The sequence below is a fragment of the Aspergillus homomorphus genome (genome assembly GCF_003184865.1).
Source record: "Aspergillus homomorphus CBS 101889 unplaced genomic scaffold BO97scaffold_4, whole genome shotgun sequence".
NCBI lineage: Eukaryota > Fungi > Ascomycota > Eurotiomycetes > Eurotiales > Aspergillaceae > Aspergillus > Aspergillus homomorphus.
In genome coordinates this window covers 1,071,700-1,092,166 of record NW_020291890.1, presented here as the reverse complement: position 1 = coordinate 1,092,166, position 20,467 = coordinate 1,071,700, and the positions used below count along the sequence as shown (strand labels likewise).

The window sequence follows — 20,467 nt, the reverse complement described above, 5'->3', positions numbered from 1 at the left end:
CACGAACGACTCACAAGAGTTAAGGCGAGTCGGTGATCCACGGGGTAGACATAACCAGGGCGAGATACAGGATCCCTGCTTATGCATAATCTCATAAGCAAGTGTTCTTGACTCGATGTAACGCAGCTGGTTGGTGTTTCCAATGAACGCTACACACTTTCTGGTTCTTGTTCATGATCGCTGCCAGTTTTACCTATCACCACATTAGCGAAGCAACGTATATGTCTCGAAAAGGTTTGATTCGCGGGCGCAGAGGATTCGAAATATGATGCAAGCTGGACAGTGAGGCGGCTAGTCATCTTATACAACGGCTAGACCCCTGTTGTTCAGGTGATGGGTCTGAGACCCTCTTATCAGAGCACGGCCGCACAGATCCCTGACTGCATCTGTGGGTACGGGTCAGCAGGAGACAGGGAGACCAGGTGCAATACCTGATCTCAAGACCGATTTCCGTCCTGGGCTCTTGTATGACTAGTATGTCTAGTGAATCATGGCATGTCAACTCAATATCTTGAATTGAACACCAAAGACCGACTACGATCCTCCACATCTCCGCTATATCGGACGAACCGGGCATAATGCGGACGTCCGAATTATGAACCAGGTTGCCCTAACACCGGAGTTTAGGCCGATGGCCAAAGTTTATAGGACAAGAAAACTGATGCCGTCGATCCGCCTTCGCTGTAGTGCGTGTGGCCATGGCCACATGATCAGGCATAGAGGCCAACCGTTGGACGTCCGACTCCTTGACCGCACGGAGAGCCGGTAGACTCGCTCGGGAGTCTAAGACTAAGCAGTAGGACTGAACCAATGAGACTGGAGAGGAACGAAGTAGTTTTCTGCAAGCAAGCCGTGTTCCCGCCTGCTATTGGAGCCACCTAATCTCGGGACGTCCGGCATCGGCGCTGTTGGGGTGCAAATGCCTGTCGTGGTGGACCGTCTTGGGTTTGGCTCGATATTATAAATTCTTCTTCCTTCGCATTTGCTTCTGACGATGATGTCTCCTTCATGGTTTTTGATGTTGTTGAAGAGGAGTAGTGATAGTCGAGAGATTCCCTTTTAAGTCCCATCGGAGGGATGATCCCGAGCCCTAGTCCCTCGACTTGCAGGGTCATAACTCTATCGCCAAGTGAGTATAGATGTGCAATTGTGCAGAGGCTGTTATTGGCTGCATCAACTATCTATCTGACCCATCGAGTAGATGCCTCAATCCTCCACCAGACTGGCAGCTGGAGAAGAGAAGTGGAGGCCAGCGTTCGAAGACACATCGTGCACCCTGGCATCATTTGAGACGAGTCTCGGACTACGGACCTTCACCCACGTGGAGCATAACCCCTGATGGGACTGGACATGGGCTGCTACTTTATAGAGGGTTGCATCTGAAGGTGTGGACTTTACACACATCGTTCCACTCAGGGCAACCGAATCCCGCTGCTTGCCGCTGCGCCGACGCTTGCCGCGCCCTTGAGCCAGAAACCATTACATGAGTGTTTCAATTGCTGGGGCCAGGCTTTGGAGCAGCTCTATTCAAGCGCATGAATATAAATAATGGACACTGCGCCAATTGCTTTTGTGGCAGAGGACAGTGGAATGACAAGAAAGTCTTCTGGATGGAAGGGTTTTTTTTTTGTTCCTCCTTCGGGACCTGCGATAAAGCAAAACAAACAAACAAACACGGTGTCAATCACCTTGTGCTTTCTACAGCCCGTTTAGGAAGGTGCTTTTCTGGCCGCAGACCGCAGACTCAACTCTCCAGCAATTTTCGTCCACAATCACATCATTTCATCTCAAATCTCCATACAGTCTCTGCGACTGGCTCTTCTACGGGCTTTTCTTCTCCGGCTTTGATTGTCCTCGCATTGGCGGTGTCCGCCCGGTTCTCAGCTTCTGTCTCCATGATTCTTGGTCCTTCGCCCGGTATGTCGGTTGAGTGACCACCTGCTGGTGCCGATCAGCCGTATGCACTTCGCACAACCCGGCCTTTGTCCGCTGCCATTGGCGGATTTCACCTTCGAGCTGAGAATGGATTTGGGCCGTCTGGACTGCGGACGCTCAGCTAGCAGCTGACTTTTTAGCATGAGCGATTGGTCATGGGAATTGTCGGCAATGGCCGAAGCCTGCCGAAAGTGGCGACGGTTAATTTATCACCCTCGATGGACCATATCATCCCAGCCGCCGACAGCTACGGTTCGATAAGCTCAAGATGCTATGCCTTGAGGACCTGAGTCCGCGGATCTGGCCGATACAATAACCTGGGAGATTAAATGCCTCATATCTCGAGGAATCAGGATCGGTTTCGATTTCGACCATTTTTAACGTTAAACTATTGACACATCGTCATTTATTTGCTCGAATCGAATGATAGCATGTGAGACATGGAGTCGGATGCAACCACATTATCAAGCCAGTGGGGAACGCTTAGTTCCATCCAATCTTGGTCTAGCCGACCAACAGTGATGGAATTCCTCGGGCTTTCTTACTGGATCATCTGGTTCGACTTGGAGAAAAAGAAGGGCAAAAGATGTCGCTCGGCATATACCCCACGTTATTGTTTGCTGCTCTTTTTTGTGAGTTTTTCACACGAAACTGCTGTTCCTATTCTTTTTTCATCCCGTCCCCGCTTTTCGTTCTCTGCCAGTGCCAATTGACCTTTCTCGGGGTCAGGAAGCGAGATGGGTCTTAGAACAACCGGGAGTTTGTGGTAGCGGCAGTGGTTGGTTGAATTGCGCCTTTCGCTCTAGAATTGGCGCTGCAAGCCGAAGCGCTCCATTCCAAAAGGGGTCTACGGTCCGTGAGGCCGAGGCACAATTGTCACTAGCTGATGCTTGACAGCGCGCAAAGCACGGAAGGAGATTGAATCGATGGGCTCCCCCTTCTCCCTCCGATGCACAGCTTTCAATTTTCATGGTGTTGACTGAGAAAAAGACGGGTACTCATACTAGACGCGAATGCCAACCCCTATCCTGGGCTGGTAAAGCCTCCAATATGAAGTTAGATTGTCATGGTGCCTGATTGCCACCAGTCCTATTGTCACGGGCTCACTCCAAGACAAGCCTTGAACAGACAACACAAGCTCCACCACACTTAGAGCACCGGACTCGGACCCACACAGCTGGTGGCTTTAACTCGGGTGCCTGTCGATTACAGCCAAATTATGTCTCTGCCTCACTCCGAATCGTCAACTCAGGACCAGAGATGATGTGATAAGGGTAGCACATAGTATGATCTTTTGACATTGACACGGCTTACAGGGGCTCGAGTGGGCCATAGAGGATTCCCGCCATGCTCCTGGTGGCTCGAATCAATACTGAGAATCCCCCACGGGATACGCTACCAGGGAACGAAAATGGGCGCCCTGGCACCACAAACGATGAACCTGCGTCGGATATACTTTGTTGGCTGAAAACCTAGTCATGGATAGGATGACGCTAGCCCTATAGCCTTGCAATTGCCATAGACCATTTCCGCTGGTAGCCGCTTTGGCAGGTGCTCAACGTTGCATTGCAGGGAGGCCTGCTTGAAGTCGGAGAAATTATCGCTGGTGAGATATCCCTCGTGCGAGCTAACCAGGCCGACGCATGGCTTCGATTCTCGACAAGATATCTTGGATGATCCGCTGGCCCCGCGATCTACATCAGTGGCTTGGCTTTCACTAGCATCGAGCATCCTATGGTCTTTGAGCACGGGTCAAACGGCAGAAGAGACCATGGAAATTAAACAGGGCAAACAATGGGGGAAGATAATCAGGAGACTGCACTAACAAGAGGAGAAAGAATGCAAGGCTGTGGTTATCCAAGGCGTTCGACTCCAAAAGATACTTACACACCTTCTTATCCTGGAACTCCGCCCGATACCGAATCTGAGTACATGATAAGGATTACCGCCGAACAAATCATTGGACCTAGTAGGGCCTGTCTTAATTTCCCACTGGCGCCAACAAGCCCAGGCCAACCCCCTCTCTCCCCCCTTCCCTTGGGAGGCGAGTTTTACTTTCGATCCGGTTTACGTCGGAAGTGCACGGTAAGAGCCTGAGAGTATCATAGCGCTTGCCAATCAACCCCTCTTCCTCGGTCTGCTGAGAATCATCGCGACCCATCGGATCGTTCATTTTTCTAGAAGACATGCAGGGTCTTGGATTGGCCGGTCGCACTTACTTCCGCCACTTAGCGTTTACCCCAGGTCAAGAACGGACTGGAGCGGGACCCATAGTCAATCTAACAATTCATCTGTCGCCAATTCGCAGCAAGCGAGAACAATCGCATTCCCAGTCTTGGTTTGCCGACTGTTAAAAAGGCCGATCGCTCTCCCTCCCTCTCTCCACCAGCCCTGCTATTGCTGGCCCGCGCGTAATTCCCTCCCTCCTTCTGCAATTGTCTTTACACGCAATCAATTTCACTGTCATTCAAGTGATTAACCACGCCGCATCTTTGAAGGCCATGACTAGAACCACCGATGAGATCAAGTATGAGGCTACCCCATGGGAGCACAAAGGCGTCACCGTTTCCGATGACGGCCGGCGATTGGCGTCGAATCCTGATGCCGTCCGTCCCAAAGGACGGATACGCCGATCGATGACAGCCTGTCATACCTGTCGCAAGCTTAAAACACGATGCGATTTAGATCCGCGCGGCCATGCATGCCGCCGCTGTCTATCACTAAGGTTAGAGCCAAATCACCACCCGGTGGATGACCCTGGTCTTATCCTGTGCTTGTAATCCAGTTGAAGAGCTTCCGACGTCTGACAGTTGTCAAATTCTACAGAATCGACTGCAAATTACCGGAAACGACTGATCGCTTTCAAGACAATACCCCAACGTGGTCGGATGCGACATCCGCGATTCCTTCAATCGAAGAGCGCCTAACTTCGCTTGAAAGAAGCATGAGAGAGATGACAAGTATGATGCGCCAGATGCTGGACCAGTCTCCGACTACCCCCCATGGCATCGCCTCATATTGGAACAGAGGCCCCAATGCCGATGACGGTACTTCATCCGATGGGAGTCCGTCGTCTCCTTTCCTGCCCAAGCCTGTTCGGCTCATCCAGGACCTACAATCTGAATTCTTTGGCGAGACAGAAAGCTCGTCATACTCGGAAGAAAACGTTCCAAAGGGTGGCTTAGACTCTAAACTATCACTCAAATTGCTTCAGATGTATAGTTCATGCATCCACCTTTTCGGTTCTTGGACGAATACTGATGCTCCCAATAAAGATTTGTGGACAACTTTGGTCCTTATGTCTCTATTTATAGTCTATCCGATATCCAGAACGAGGCGCGACACTCCGATTCCCTATTATATAATACTGCCTGTCTCCTGGCGTCTCGCTATGTTCCTGGTGTTCCCACATCTATGATACATACGATGTATCTTCAAGTACGGCATGCAACGGTAAACTTGTTGTGGAATAAGCCTCCCCTTCGCTATGAGTCACTCCAAGCGCTGGCACTGCTTTGCCTTTGGCCTCCGACCGTACAGAAGGAGCCCCCAATGGACAGCTGGCTGTTGAGTGGGGTGTCGATCAATCATGCGATTATCTCCTTTGAGTGCCTCAATTATGGGCCCACGGAGACCATGATTGATAACGAAACCGCCGCCCAGCTGCGGCTATGGAATACTTACTGCCTGACGCAGCTTCAGTATGGTCCACCGATTCCGCTGCGTGGGTTAGATGCTAATATGGCATAGTTTTGCGGTCGGCAACGCCCGTCCTTTTCACATTCAGCAACGCTATCTCGATCACTGCCCTCGAATTCTGGAGCACCCAGCTGCGACTCTCGACGATGCAAAGGTGGTGGCAGAGATACAGTTGTATTTGATGACCCTACGGCTTCAGAGTAATGGCAGTCGGATGCGAGTCGCCGATACCAAGTTCGAGGAAATCGAGCGGTGGAAGGCAGAATGGGCTCATCTCCTCGGTAAGTCCAGCATATCTCGAGCGAGTGGCTGGTCAATAAGAAGCTAACAAGATACCAAACTTAGCTGGTGAACAGTCCACCCTCGAACTAAGCCTCTGGTTTTGTCAGATCCTCCTCCACCGCACGGCTATGCGCTTCAATCCCGGCTCTGACACTCTCGCCTCGGAGGTCTTGCAGACCTCTCGTGTCATGTTGTCCAAATTTCTTCAGATCCGATATTCCTCCGCCCTCAGCCTCGTCGACCAGGTATACTTCATGGCCGGCTACGCCGCCCTCAACCTCTGTGACTTCAACCTCATGGACCCGCTCATCGAGCAGGTGCAGATGTTCCTGCTCCATCTGTCCCCCAATGAGGACCACATCGCCTACCGATTTTCCTGTATGATCGTCGAGTTCAGGCGGCGATGCGCCGAAGGCAGCGATCCAACGGCAGCGGCAGCGGCGTCTGCAGCCAAGAGCTCCTCGCCGTTGTCCTCCTTTGGGGAACCCCGGAAGATGAGTCTGGAACAGGCAGCGCCGTTCTTACCGCCAATGATAGATAATATGATGGAGGGATACGGGTTTGAGCAATTGATGCCAGAAGTGCTTCCACAATCCTTCCCCGACGGTATGCTCAATGAGATGGCTGTCGCGGGGATACCAGAGTATCGGTCGGCGACTCTATGAACAAAGTCGCCGACGCTTTGTCTGCCCGCCCGCCAGTAGTCCGAAGAGTGGGCGGGGTCGAGGAAGAACGGACTGCAGTGGCAAGGGGAAGACTAAACAACCAACCAATCTAACGACGCACAATGAACATAATAAAAACATGGTCTGCATTGCCGCTACTCTTAATCTGCTCTTCACACTTGTATGTACTGTACTTATGATTAATCATAATAAAAATAGCAAACCCGCTCACCCCCTCCGAGGGGAAAGATAAGGAAGAGGTTCGAGCGTGAGTTTGGAGACTAGTTAGTTAGTCAGTTAGTTAGTTAGCCAGTTAACCAGCTGAGTGTGAGCCAGGTCAAGCTGCATTTTGTCACATGTGATCCAAAGGAGGAGAAAAGTCTCCAATAAGGCAACTTCGAAGGCTCATTGTTGGGATCGATTCCGGGGCTCAGACAAGAAAGAACCTTGCAACCCAGGAACATGACGCCATATCGTATTCCCCTGGTTCAATTCGCCTCTTCAAGAGGATCTCGATTCTGGTTCGTCTGTGGTGCCTTGCACAGACACCTGGAGTCCGAACCTCCCCCTCTCCCTCCCTCTCTCTCGCCTCTTCCTTCCTTGGCTTGCGGTCCGTTCCGTGATATCCGTGGTGTGTAGCTAGACACCTGCATCCTCCCTACTCTCGATACTCGTGGATGTGATGCGAAGATGGATTGATACCAGCAGGAAAGCAGGGATGACAAGTCTAGGTAGTTAGTTCGCCCGGGGGGGGGGGGGGGGGGGGGGAGGTTTCTTTTCGCGCTCCTGCCTTTCTGTATTCAGAGCAGGGCAGAGGACCAAGTTTGCCTTACGGTAGTCTCACTAGGGTGTTATCTCGTCATTTAGGCAGACGGCTATTCCTGGCTGGTTGGTTGATTTCGAGTCCCCTCCCACCCCGGGACCTGATTCTTAGAATTATTATACAATATACAGTGCACGGTTGCTCGAATAGCCGACTCTTATTTTTCACTACACAACAACGTACAGAGGATGAAAGAGTTAAGATAGAATGAATCACCCACAGATTGAGCTCCCGCCCAACTTTGCCGTCGGAAACAAGGCTCGAGGTAACCCATTCGCCATTGGCACGGGGACCGATCCATCCGCATTGACGGTCAGAGTCGTGCAGGTGAAGATTTCCGTGACCCTGAGGCCGGCCTGGTAGCCCGTTCCCGTCAAAGAGAGCGTGTAAGATTTACCCGCGCTGCCGAGGTTGGAGAGCACGGTGATGATCTGTGCGCCATTGAAACCTTTGCGCATGGCGATCGTGGTGGTATCTTTGTAGATTGGGTAGTTCTGATGGGGCCGAAAAAAGGTTAGCGAGCGGCGGGTTTGTGAATTGATGCGGCGGCACTGTTGATGGGAGATGACAAGGGAGGAAAATGCGCCGTGAGCGCCGATACGCACCTTATACATCAAGTATTTTGCATCTTGTTTGATTGCGTGGCTGCGGATCTTGTTGGCCTCTGCGATTAAGGTATAGAGTGGGCTGGTGGTGGAGTAGCCCGATAGCCAGGTGGCTTCGCGTTTGGAAGGGTCGTTGCCCCCGCTGTAGTGCTGTTCCTGGCCGGCATAGATGATGGGGATCCCGTCCGCGAGTATGGAAAACGCGGCCACGTTTTTCGCCAGAGACAGGTCTTTTGTGTAGCTTTGGAGGCACTATGATTAGCTGGGTTGAGGGTATGTGTTGTGGTATGGAGAGCTTGTATGGGAAGAGGACATGTTGTAGAAAAGGTGTGTTCCACAGGCCGAGTTAACTTACGAGGCGAACCGTGGATTATCGTGGTTCTCGATGAATGTTCCCATGAGCGTTGAGTCAGGACAGTTGTCTTTGACTGTGTTGATCATGTTATACAAGTCGCTGATGCTACCGCTCGTCGACTTGAATGCGCGAAGAAGAGGAAAATACCTTCGGCAGTTTAGCTTGGCTTGTAAGCTTCAAAACAAAACTGATAGAGGTGCGTACATGGGATAATTCAAAACGCCGTCGAGATACTTCTGGTAGGGACAGGTATATGAAGTATCGCCGTCGCATACCTCTTCGATGCAGTACACGCCGGCGGCTTTGTTGTAGCCTGGCCAGAACTCTTTCTGTACGTGCTTGACGGTATCAATGCGAAGGCCATCAACTTGGAAAGTCAGTATCGACGGTACGAACCATAAAGGAGAGAAGATAAAACAAACTGGAGTAGTTTGACACAAGGGACTTTACCCAGTCATACCACATGGTCTGGACATCACTGCGCGTTGTATCTAGGTCAGGGAGTGAGACCTTGTTATCGCCCAGCCAGCAGTCCTGAACATTAGTTTGATTGTCGTAATTGGTGATGGAACAGTAGGAATGAAAGTATTCTTTCTTGTTGAACGGCTTGAAGACGCTGTAGTCAACAGAGTCAGCTGCCCCATCATAGCCCTGGGTTTGGAGTTTGTCAGCACTATTGGACGTTGAAGCAAGTGCGGGAATCACACGACTGGGACGGGGTTTGACGAACTATGTGGTTGGCGACGACATCAACCATGAGATACATTCCACACGCGTGCAGAGCCGATGCCAGATCCTTGAGGGACTTGGGCCGTCACTGGCGTGATCCAGATAGCCGAGAAGCCCATGCCCTGAATGTAATCAAGCTGATCAATGCCATCAGTATTGTGAACAGTACCTTAGGGTCAGCCGATCAGTGGTAGAGTAGGAGACCTACCTGGTTGATGATACCACGCCATGATCCACCGCAGTATTTCTAGACATGTTAGCACACCATCGCATGCTACAACAGAGACACTCGTCAAGCATACCCCAATACTCGATTCAGCCTGAGTCGTTTCACAATGGCCCATTCCGGCACTGCAATTCTCCCGGGCTACAAAAGTGGGCACGCAGTAGCTTACCTTCCTTTGAACCTTCATCTCCTGCAGAATCCTGAGATGAGGGGGCAAAAGATTAGTGCAGCGCTCAAGGACCCTTGAGGGTTGGGGTCCAAATAGCTTAGTTCGACGGAGATGGCAGGGGATGGAGAAGATGGAAAGGATGGAGGAGTGGATGGTCAAGGGTCTCTCGTGACGCGCCCTGCTGCTCCTTACCCATTCGGAGGATTTCTTCGCTGGCAATCCAAAAAAATTAAAATTGCATTCTTTTCATTATCATTCGGGATTCTCAAAATGGGCAGCTTTCACAAGTCCCAGTGAGAAGACTGTCTACGAGTGACCCGTTCAACCGCAGATTGTTTCACATCTTAGTCTTTTCTGCAGACAATTCAATGAACAGCTGTTATTCTGTCGCTACGCAAGCCCCAAGTCATGGTGAACCACTACTACCACTCTAGAACCCAATCCTTAGCCCAGGCACCGCTGCCTGTCACTCTCTGCAAACCACTGACCAACAAGATACGCGACGTCGAATTATATTCGACCGTCGAGACCTTCTTCCCGTTCAGCTTGACCGACGAAGGTGCTTTATCAACCCCAAGGACCGTCACATTCGCCAGGGGGTTTTTCTCCTCCCATTTCCCCTTGGCCGAAACATGCAGACTCGAGTGAGATGCCGAGAAATCCACATTCAGCGTGGCGTTGGGGTAAATGCTAACCCCATCATCAAGATAGAGCTGCCCCGATGCAGTGCCGTCGCTTCCGAGTGCGGCCAGCAAAGACCAAGGAGTTTTGCGAGCCTCACGAGTGGTCAAAGCCGGCTCTTGCAAGGGAAGAATACTTCCACCACGTACATAGACAGGGATATGGCCTAGTGGTGCCGAGATGGTCGTGTTCACGCCCGCCTTCACATCAACAACTGTCTGCGTATACCAGTCATACCACACTTCGCCACCTGCGATTCCGGGGAAGACCCCCTTGACAGTATCGACTTGAGGCTCGAGAACAGGGATGGCCATTATCGAAGAACCAACAAGGAACTGGTTATCGACGCCAGCCAGAGTGGGGTCATTGGGGAATTCCCATGCGAGTGCACGCATCACCGTGGATCCAGTGGTGTGGGCGAGATGGAACAACGTATAGTAGTAAGGCAGTAAAGCATAACGAACTTGCATGGCAGTCTTGGATGCTTCGATGACCGATGCCCATTGATATGGTTCCTGGGGGATAGCAGAAAGCACATTATGGTTTCGATAGAATGGGAAGAAGGCTGACAGCTGCATCCAGCGATTGCAAAGCTCTTCGTCCGTATTTCCGTTGAAACCACAAGTGTCCACTCCAAACATTGGAATGCCAAAGAGTGAGAAGGATAGCGCCTGTGCGATTGAGAAATACATGGATCCCCACTTTGAGATGTTGTCTCCACCCCAGTGTCCGGCCCATTTGCCCGACCCAGCAAAGGTCGAGCGTCCAATGATGAAGGGACGCCGCTTATCGGACCAGACCTTGAGCAGGCCGTGGTAGGTAGCATTCAGGCCTTGGTGGCCGTACAGACTGTGCACGTCGTATTCTTGGAACCCATCAGAGTGAGTCGAATTTGGTGAGATGGCATGGACGCTCAAATCGTGCCCAGTTTGGACGTGGTTGATCACATATGGAGGGTAGTTAACGTCCCGAACTCCAGGTGTAGGTGTTGTACGCAGGTAGGAGGTAGAGGAGGATGGCGAGGACCCAGCCTCTGCAGCCTGACTGGCGGCCCCGGCCGAGGCGGCCGCCGCTTCAGTGGCATTGGTGATATTGAAAGACTCCGGGTAGTCGTAAACGATGTTTCCAGGCTCGCCAGGCAGCAAGAACGGCGGATGCACCGGGTTCAGGGTGAGGTTACCAGTCCCACAGCTTCCCACACAGAAGGAAGAGACCTCGGTCATATCGTACCACAACCCATCGAAAGCCACATTCTCAGCCCAAGTCACCAGCTCGTTGATCCAGAAGTCGGCCGTTTTCGGATGGTGCCAATCGGGAAACACAGTATATCCCGGCCAAACGGCACCGATGTATAGGCTGCCATCGGGATTCTTGATAAAAACGTCATCTGCAGCGCCACGAGTATACGTGTCATAACTTATTCTCTGGTCAGCAAGGATCGACCTGTCACATAATCCGGCGAGCAACTCACGCGTCGGAGGCATTCTCGGGATTTGGGATATACAAAGCTCCGTCGATGATTGGCACATAGTAACGGCCACCCTCATGAAGCTCGCTGAGGAATTCTGCCCCCTCGCTATAGGAAAAGCGATGTTGATCATTGTCAAAGTTACGGTAGCCATGCATGTAATCAATATCAGTCCTGGACACATATATTAGTAAATGGCTCAAGAGACAAAGGATGGTTCACATCAGACCATATGTATTCCAGAGGTATCTCGAACTTCTCGAAGTTAGCAACGACTTCGGCGACTTCAGACCAGTTATTGTAGCCCCAGCGACATTGGTGAAAGCCGAGGGTGCTGTACTGCTGCATGGCTGGCAAGCCCACCGTGCTGACTTGATACTGCTTGGTCACATCGGCCTGGGTTGGACCCGAGTAGAACGTCAGGTCAATACCTCCACCTAGAGATCGCCATGTCAATCTCTCAGATCTCAGAAGCACCTCTTGTCCATGAGCATTTCTTAAGAACACGCCATGGGAGTAGGAAGTGTATTCTTCAGACGCATTGACTTCGCTTCTCTTAACGTGCTTGGGAGATCCATCCGCTTTGAAGTATCTCGTTTCAAGATAGAAGGGGTGCTGCCCATAAATATTGCTAGAAGAAGACAATTTAGCGACATCCGAGCTTCTGATCTTGAGGGACTCACCTATCAATGGGATCACCAACATCTGCAGCATACATGGTGACGTTTGCATTCTGGAGCAGACGGAGCTGGTTGAAATGCTCTCCAAGACCGTACACGTTGTAGTCCTCGGGTAAAGAAGTGGAAAATTCAATGAATTGGTTTTCATAAACCAGAACGGTGCTCTCAGTGTCAAAAAGAATGTCCCCAGTAGCCTTGCGAACAACCTTGAAATTGAACGACGGCTCATTGGACCAGGAGAAGGTGAGATCGTTTTGGGTGTGAGCCTTGTCGTCACCTGGCTTGGGTCTAGGTACAAGTCCCTCTGGCAAAATAAACCACGAGGAATTGGAAGCATCGACGTAGGTAGGAAGAATCTGTATATTCAGCCGATCTGACGCCTGGTATTCCACCGTCAGAGTCAACGTATCGACGTCTGTTCCATAGACATTGCATGCGTCGCCGGCCAAATCCAAGCGTGCTGTGAAGCCATGGAAGTTTTGTTGCACGTCCGTTGCCTTGTAGCCCGGACACACTGACTGTGCATTGACTGCCTCAGGATCATCGATGTTGGCAATTAATTGAGCTCCGATATCCGCTTCAGCCGGGATGGTGAATTGCGCAAACGAGGCGGAGGTGGATGTGCTAGACAATGTCACTTGGCTCAGCCCAGAGACTAGTGGCATGAGCCCTGCACTGACCAGCAATTTCGTCAGATTGGCCATGGCGTTCAGGTTGAGGCCAAGAGCGCAGCCGTGTGATGGTTGGTACCCTCGGATTGCTCCTTCACGAGATCGGGCTAACAAAAAGTATTTAACTTCTCGTGATGAGAGCACAGTAAAGCCAGTCACTAATTATTCAAGATAAGGTGCTGTGCGACAATGCGTTGTCCCCTCGTAGACAGGCCATTATTGCTCCGTTGAATTCCCGTTGCGCAAGGGCGGATAGGGCCCGCATTCTGAGTTGGCTGGAGGCAATCCGGCAGGCTTGATTGATGCGGGGAAAACAGACTAGAGCAAGACTAGGTTTGAATGATTGGAAAATGATGCCAGGCCCGCAAAAGCAAGCAAAAGCAAGGCTGGGATAGCTTGAGAAAGCTGAGGAGTCCGGCCTTGGCAGTCCCTCGGTTAGAGATCGGGGATCTTTATTCGAGTGCCTGATATTCCTGGCATCGGGATCATCACCTGATGCTCGTGCTCCTATTGGCCATCTTCCCGATAATTGCCCGAGGGCGTGGAGATTCGTTTCCATTGCGGAGTAAACAAGCCATCGGATCCTTTCCTATTCTCGCATTCCTTCACTAATCCTCAAGTCTCAACTAAAGGCCTAATAACTGTTGCTTGAGACCCCGCCATGCATCACTAATCCCGACTGAGCTCCGGTCCGTCCGGTCAATATCTTCAGCACGGCTGCCACTTCCCAAAAAGCACCCGGTGAAGAGGCTGATCTTCATGCCAGAGTATCAACTCATACTCTGCAAAAGGACTCAGTCCAGCCTAGGCAAACCTCAAGCGAGATCTTGCAAGAAGTGAAGAATGGTGCTTAACAGAGAAAAGCATCAACTGACCTGAGATTTATTGATATTCTCACAACGTCTTTCTCGGCTTCCCGAGTGGATTTTACAGGTCACTATCAACAACTGCGGAGAAGCACCCGGACCGTCAAAACATCAGCCAGCACCAACGCGTTGTGAATCTCGATCACATGAAAGAAGAATCCTACGGTATACAAGCGGTCCTATTATATGCAGGGGCTGAAAGGTCAGGAATAAAAATGACGCACCCAGACTCTTGGTGTGCCAACATCGTAATGCATACAATTTCTCAAACACTTCTCTGGTCGATTATCCCAACGAGCGGATTCCATGGCAGACCATCCGTCATTCAAGTGGCAAGAAGCAAGTCTGGCTTCAGCGATGGCCTATCCCTCATTCGATCAAGTTGGATGAAGGACAAAATTTAAAGTCAACCCAAATGGGCAGCAGAGACATCCGTACTCGTTCTGGCTCGGTTGAAGGGGCCGTGTTTCGGTACCCTCGAGGCCTGAGGGGCGAATCTTGAGACTAGGGAACTAGCTCGCCAGGGCCGTTGAGTAGACAAAGCGCAAAAACAAAAAAGGAGAAATGAAATTAACACGACTGACTAGCAGGAATCCAACAGGGTTCGCTACCGCGGGGTCCCGGCTGCCTGGAGGACGTGCCAATCTTATGCCTCGCGCTATGTTTCCCTTCCCCCGCTTGTTGCCCCCCCGGATTTCCTTCTTCACTGCTTTCCCCTCCACCGGCAATCGCATGATCCTTATGTATTCCTAGATCCGCGTGGCCGTCGAGATCAAAAATACTCTCGCTCTCGGAAATATCACTTCCCCCCAACATGCAATGATGTCCACGGGCTGTCATCGTCCCAGCTGATCTTTTACCGCGAACCGATCATAGTTTCCACAAACCAATGGACTCGCATCCCTCCCCCACTAAGCCCAAATCCTCTAAGCAAGCCTGCGATAATTGTCGCCGTCGAAAGATCAAATGCTCTAGAGAGCTTCCTTGCGACAAGTGCCAGCGTCTCCTGCTCTCTTGCTCCTACAGTGACGTTCTCCGGCGCAAGGGTCCCAAGTTTCGCACCATCTATCCACTTGCGCCTATTCACCCACTAGTATCCCGCCAACAATCGGGTTCTTTTCACCAGCACCCGCAACAGTACCCTCCGGAAAAGCAATGGACGGCTGATACTGTGGTATATCCCTTGGCAAGATCGCCAACATCACCACCCTTCACATTGACGGACTCTCAATACCTGTCCCAAGATGTTTTGGAGCCGTTCACCCAGCTTCCTCCCCCGGAGCTTGTCTCGTCCCCGGACTCAACAAACTCTCTCTCGGACTCTACGATTGGTACAATTCGACCCTATAAAGGGCGTCTTTCGGCCCCGCTGCTTTTAGCTCATGTCAATGTTTACCTGAAATACTTGTTCCCCATCATGCCAGTAGTGCGGAAGCAGGAGCTCCAGCGAGATTGTCACCAACCGGAGCTGCTATCATCGCAGAGGTATGCATTTCTGGCATCTCTGTGCGCAGCCACACATATTCAGCTCAAGCTGGACGGTTCGTCCCCAGTTCCTGATCCCTCGTATCTTACGACTGGGTCCGATGGGCACTCGTGCATGTCTGGGGAGGAGCTGCTGGCCGAAGCGGTACGAGCAAGGAAAGAATGTGACGTGGTAGAAGACTTGACTATAGACAGTCTCCTCACCTCGTTTTTTCTCTTCGCTTCTTATGGCAATCTAGACAGACAAGACCATGCTTGGTTTTACTTATGCCAGGCCACCTCCATGATCTTCACTCTCGGTCTCAACCGCGAGTCAACTTACGCTGAACTGAGTGTCGAAGAGGCTGAAGAAAGGCGAAGAGTTTTCTGGTTGTTGTTTGTGACAGAAAGGTAAGCCTATCATGATAATGCAGCGGAATTGGAACGCGGATCTGATTACGAGCAGGGGCTATGCACTCCAGCAAGCGAAACCGGTAATGCTACGCAACTCTATCCACAAACCACAGGTCCTCTGCTCCGAAGACCCGATCCTCGCTTACGGATTCATCAACCTTATCAGCATATTCGAAAAACTGACCGTCAATCTTTATGACTGGATTTCAGCGGGCGGCGTAGACAGCTCTTCCGAGATTCCACCTACCTCTGCCATCCAATCCAGCCTCTGCAAAGCGATATCCCTCGATGGAGTATCGGAGATCCAGAAAGTCGACATCCTCATCACCCAACAGTGGCTGCAAGCCATGATGTGGAAGCTCTCTATGACCCGCCCCACCCAGCCTGGTTCTCGCGACGACGCAGTCCTCCCTTTTCATCTTCCTGTCATGGTCGGAAAGGCCGTAATGAACGTCATCAGCGCTGCATCTCAAGACGCTGTTGACGCTCACGGCATCGGCATGGTCAGTAAAGCCCCAGCATCCATCCTTACCTGTTCTTTGTCCTCTTCTCGCCGTTCAGTACTCACCGTCCACCAGGAACAAAAGCTCTTCGACTTAGGAACCGCCGTCGCCGACGTCGCTCGGTCTCTGGGGTCCAAAGCTGCCCGCCGTCTCTCCGAATCGACCATCGAACCCCGCGAGCTTCTATGGGGAATCCTCACCACCCTCTCCCGCAGCCGCGGCTCCCAGTCCCACCTCTTCCCTACATTGCTGGAGCGCTGCAACGGCGCCCTCGACTTCACCTCTCCCCTCTCCATGGGCGAGTTTCTCGCCTTACCTGCGCCGCCACCGCCTACCAATTCCTCTGAGGCGTGGAATGCAGAGAGCAATGGGCTGGAAATGGTCGCCTCCTTACCAGACAGTCTCCATAACCATCAAGATCCCGACGACGTCGACACGCTATCGCGGATCCTGACCCTGTCTTCACATATAGAGTTTCCGGTCGGAGTTGGTGGTGGTGGTAGTAGTAGTAATCATAAGTGACCACGATGATGGGCGTTGGGTTTTTAAGAAAGGTAGATATGGTTTGTTGGCGATTCGGACGGTACGTTGCTCGTTACATTGGGACTAGTGAACTATCTGTGATACCAATTTCAAGTATTTATGTAGTGGACAAAAAAAGGTCTGGAGGGCCTGAACATACAATCGATGATATATATCCAGGGAAAATAGTAGAGGAATATGATGATTTGATGCCAATAGACATGAAGCTGCATATCCCAATGGACTCATCACTCGAAAGATAACAGATGGTTTTAGAAATGGTTTTGATTACTCTGTAATTGATGTTTATCGTACATCAGAAAACCCGATTCTAACACAAGAATAGGAAACGACTACTCGCACTGTCGATGAAGTAGAAACAATTTTGGGCACCTCTAGAGGAAAAGGAAAACAGAGAGATAATGGCCAGCGTAACCAAATCAGAACCCATTCATGGCAAAAAAAAAAAAAAAAAAGAAAAAAAAAAGGCCATAAAAAAAGCCAGCTGCTATACAGAGTATGTAGGGCTAAGCCGTCAACACAAAAAACTATGCAAAGGGTATGTGCCAGATCCAGCTTTTAGATGTGGATATGCACGAAGTCACTTGGGACATGGGCAAGTAAGAACAAAACCGTCGTGATCTATGCGCCGTTATAAATGATTATAAGTGTACCGCGTTGATGTGCGGGAGTGGGTCCACGTATCGTCCCTGTGAAGCATGGGATGTGATCCGTCCGTCGAGAAAAGCAGCAGACCGGTGCTGGGTATTTGACGACAAGATCGGTATTGTGGGGGATGAAGTGTTGGGAAGTCGAAAAGAATACGACAGGCTGTCTCTACTCCTTGCGCCAAATCAACTCCAGGACCTTGTCGCCGAGCTCAGGGTCCCGACGAATGTACCATTGTCGAATCTGGTTGCCGTCGATGATGGCATCCTCGTGGATGTAGCTGATTTTGCCTTCGTCCCTCGGTCGGAGTGGGCCGAGTTCGTGCAAGAACGACTCGAAGACTGCACCATTGTCGCCTGACCACGTTATCTCCATCGACTTGTCATTTGTGGGGATGTCATTGCTGTACTTGACGATGGAGAAGCCGTTGGTGAGGACCCAGCCGTCGCCGAAGTGCCATTTCCGCAACAGACAAGAATCGCCGCAGACCTCGCTGACAACGCCGAGCTTGGCCATGTCAGCATTGAACCATGACTTCCAGTGATGAACGGAAAGCGGCGGGGGCCGAGCCGCCTCAAAGAAACCAGATACATCTCCCCTCATGTCAATCTGACGCAGGCGGTGGTCAATGGTCAAATGGGCATCTGAATATTGGTAGATGCAGAGAGAGATCTTGCGATCACCGGTGGATTCCATTTTTTGGCAATCTTCGTAGACTTCTTTGCGGCCTATCTGCTCAATCAGAGGTCTAGACATGAAGACGCCAGCGCCTCCGAAGCCCATTAGACCAAAGATCCCAACTTGGGGCATCGCTTCCGATAGCCCTCCAACGTATGTTTGTACTGTATCATCATATTTCGCAAGAGCATGTACCAGCGCCGTCATTGAGGGGAAGAAGGTATCGTCATCAATGACGCAGGTCCACTTCGTCTGCGGCCGCAAATTCTTGGCCAAATGTGGCACCAACGAGAAGTAGCGGTGCTGATATTCTTCGCTCGACTCTGTCACCGAGAGATTGACGCCTAGGTGCTCAGCCTTAGTCAGGACTTCATTGATTCGGGCATCCGGCTCAATAAGTGCCAAGATGCGGGTGTTCGTATGTCCAGCCCAGTGAGTGAATGCATCTAATGACTCGTTCAGGCGCTCCAGCGTTGTGGCGACGCCGAAGTCGATGTGGGATGCGTCCGCTCTTGGTAAGATTGGAGGTACAGTGACAGAAACCGGACGAGGCATCAAGCAGTCATCCTGGTGCTGGCTGTCCTCCGCAAACCGATGGTCTTTGTGAATCTTCTCAAATAAAGGCACTTCCAGTCGCTGTGCGATTGGGACAGCGTCACTCGCAGAAGGCGAAACCACGATTTCACGGCGCACATATTGAGAAACCTTGCGGACGTCGAGGCGTTGGAGGGCGTCGAAATCGGGTTCGCATTCAACTTCGGAGGTAACGGTAATATTTGAGATAGTTTGCGTCGTGATCTCATGGGGGTGTTCGATCTTAGGCCATAGGAAGACCGTGAAGCTGGACACAAGGCAAGCTGCGACCACAAAGCGCAGCAACTTTCTCCTCCACATGTACGAGGCGCCCATCGCGGTCCGCGGCTTCTCCTCAGCCTTATTCCACATCTGGCTCGAGTGATTTCTTATTTCATCAATTGGAGGAAGTAATGAACCTATACGCCGCACTGAGGCTCCAAGACCATCGCGATGCTCCAACACGGCGACGGTAGGAGGAAGGAGAGAGGAGAGTGCAGATTATGGCAGGAGAGGCCTGGTCCGGGGAGGAAGGGCGGGAAGCGGGCGGCGAGAGGAGGAAGGCGAGGGCGGAGACACAGGATATAACAATCGAGACAAGGAGAAAAGCAGACGATCCTTGGAAACCGCAAAAGAAGGAGAGAAGTGACGGGCAACGTCGGAGGCAGAGGCAGGCGAGGACGGCAGAGAGGATGACGAAGGTCAGAAGGGAAGCGACAGCGACAACGTCAATCCTGGGCCCAGTTGACGGTTAGGTTAGTGGAAGAAGATATGGAGAGGGAAGGTTGATAGCCGATCAACGGGGCTCCAAAATACCATTGCAGCGAGAAGAAGCACCGCACGGCTCGAAAATGGCCGGATCTGACTTGGGGACGAAGCGAATCATGACCGGGCGGAGAATGAGCGACCAACCCAGGGATCGGCCATGGGCCAGTCTGGTTTCCTTGAGGGTCCTAGAGAGCAGCGGATGGAGCCCGATCCATCCACTGTTTAGTGGTTGATCGAATAAGAGACCGTCGAGCCATCAGGGCACACCTGCTGGACGGAGCAGCCACACCATGTCCCACTTCACCGTCAACAGGGGCCGATCGGTCCAGAGACCAGTACTAGGAGACTTCCTTAAGGTGACAGTCTCCCCAGGGTTACGTTCTTGAATTAGAGGTCCTGCTGCGCTTCCCCGAGCGTCCTACTCCATTGCATATTTGCACGGTGCACATCTCAACAGTGGGATGAAATAGATGATCAGTGTCTGCCCTGTTTCGAAGAGGATCCATGGATGGGAGGCAACTGGGACAGGCGCAGGAGCCAAAAGTAACAGCTCTCTCCCACCTCCCACTTTTCAAACCCAACCCTCCATGCCCAGTGGATGCGGCCGTACCTTTCCAGTACAACCCCTGGGTACGACCATGCATTTGACGCGCATTCCGTTTGGGGCGACGGGCCTAGCGGACGGCGGGGGCGACGGATTGCTGATGACGAATCGCCGGCGCATAGCGATTAGATAGCGTTCCGGAAAAGGAATTTATTATTGACTCTCATTAGCGTCAGCAGTGTCAAGTGATGGCAGACTACTTCGTACACACTGTTCTATGAAAGAAAGAACACATCTCTACAATACCTGAGTGCAGGGTGCCTTTGAATAATTTGCACCTCCTTGTGAAGAAAGATTGGTAGCTGCCCCTTGTGTTGCCTGCAAGTCGAGGTAGGATCAACGCGAACGGCGCCACGGGGGGAACCATGTAAGTAATTGCACCCGGACAATGTCTTCTTCCGGCCTCCTGGCCTGATGC

At 51.5% G+C, this 20,467-nt stretch overlaps 6 protein-coding genes across 6 annotated transcripts; 2 read left to right on the top strand and 4 right to left on the bottom strand.

Annotated features, from left to right (window-relative positions):
- Positions 1 to 4,436: 4,436 nt before the first annotated feature.
- On the top strand, positions 4,437 to 6,581 carry BO97DRAFT_337135 (uncharacterized protein; the record flags this gene model as incomplete). The annotated part of the gene is made up of 5 exons (XM_025691478.1): positions 4,437 to 4,660; positions 4,762 to 5,151; positions 5,211 to 5,636; positions 5,686 to 5,915; positions 5,980 to 6,581. The coding sequence occupies 5 exons, from the start codon at positions 4,437 to 4,439 to the stop codon at positions 6,579 to 6,581; spliced, it is 1,872 nt and encodes a 623-aa protein (XP_025555257.1).
- A 990-nt stretch (positions 6,582 to 7,571) lies between these two features.
- BO97DRAFT_468199 (alpha-amylase) lies at positions 7,572 to 9,506 on the bottom strand (the record flags this gene model as incomplete). The annotated part of the gene is made up of 8 exons (XM_025699716.1): positions 7,572 to 7,898; positions 8,010 to 8,250; positions 8,365 to 8,511; positions 8,569 to 8,731; positions 8,787 to 9,015; positions 9,138 to 9,230; positions 9,302 to 9,340; positions 9,489 to 9,506. The coding sequence occupies 8 exons, from the start codon at positions 9,504 to 9,506 to the stop codon at positions 7,617 to 7,619; spliced, it is 1,212 nt and encodes a 403-aa protein (XP_025555256.1). The 3' UTR covers positions 7,572 to 7,616.
- A 366-nt stretch (positions 9,507 to 9,872) lies between these two features.
- On the bottom strand, positions 9,873 to 13,021 carry BO97DRAFT_362526 (glycoside hydrolase family 31 protein; the record flags this gene model as incomplete). Its single annotated transcript, XM_025692466.1, has 4 exons — positions 9,873 to 11,585; positions 11,641 to 11,811; positions 11,867 to 12,268; positions 12,321 to 13,021. The coding sequence occupies 4 exons, from the start codon at positions 13,019 to 13,021 to the stop codon at positions 9,911 to 9,913; spliced, it is 2,949 nt and encodes a 982-aa protein (XP_025555255.1). The 3' UTR covers positions 9,873 to 9,910.
- BO97DRAFT_183048 (uncharacterized protein) lies at positions 12,905 to 13,578 on the bottom strand. Its single transcript, XM_025690397.1, has one exon. It carries the CDS (start codon positions 13,545 to 13,547, stop codon positions 13,155 to 13,157), a length of 393 nt encoding a protein of 130 aa, XP_025555254.1. The 5' UTR covers positions 13,548 to 13,578; the 3' UTR covers positions 12,905 to 13,154.
- A 1,000-nt stretch (positions 13,579 to 14,578) lies between these two features.
- BO97DRAFT_475644 (putative C6 transcription factor (AmyR)) lies at positions 14,579 to 16,910 on the top strand. The gene is made up of 3 exons (XM_025700426.1): positions 14,579 to 15,729; positions 15,785 to 16,235; positions 16,311 to 16,910. The coding sequence occupies exons 1-3, from the start codon at positions 14,744 to 14,746 to the stop codon at positions 16,755 to 16,757; spliced, it is 1,884 nt and encodes a 627-aa protein (XP_025555253.1). The 5' UTR covers positions 14,579 to 14,743; the 3' UTR covers positions 16,758 to 16,910.
- A 684-nt stretch (positions 16,911 to 17,594) lies between these two features.
- Positions 17,595 to 18,998, bottom strand: BO97DRAFT_336857 (glycosyltransferase family 31 protein; the record flags this gene model as incomplete). The annotated part of the gene is made up of 1 exon (XM_025691470.1): positions 17,595 to 18,998. One exon carries the CDS (start codon positions 18,996 to 18,998, stop codon positions 17,595 to 17,597), a length of 1,404 nt encoding a protein of 467 aa, XP_025555252.1.
- Between the last annotated feature and the right edge of the window lie 1,469 nt (positions 18,999 to 20,467).

Coding starts and splice junctions, on each gene's coding strand:
- BO97DRAFT_183048 (XM_025690397.1), bottom strand. CDS start 13,547: ATGGAAACGAATCTCCACGCCCTCGGGCAATTATCGGGAAGATGGCCA.
- BO97DRAFT_475644 (XM_025700426.1), top strand. CDS start 14,744: ATGGACTCGCATCCCTCCCCCACTAAGCCCAAATCCTCTAAGCAAGCC. Junction 15,730..15,784: donor TTGTTGTTTGTGACAGAAAG/GTAAGCCTATCA, acceptor GATTACGAGCAG/GGGCTATGCACTCCAGCAAG. Junction 16,236..16,310: donor ACGCTCACGGCATCGGCATG/GTCAGTAAAGCC, acceptor ACCGTCCACCAG/GAACAAAAGCTCTTCGACTT.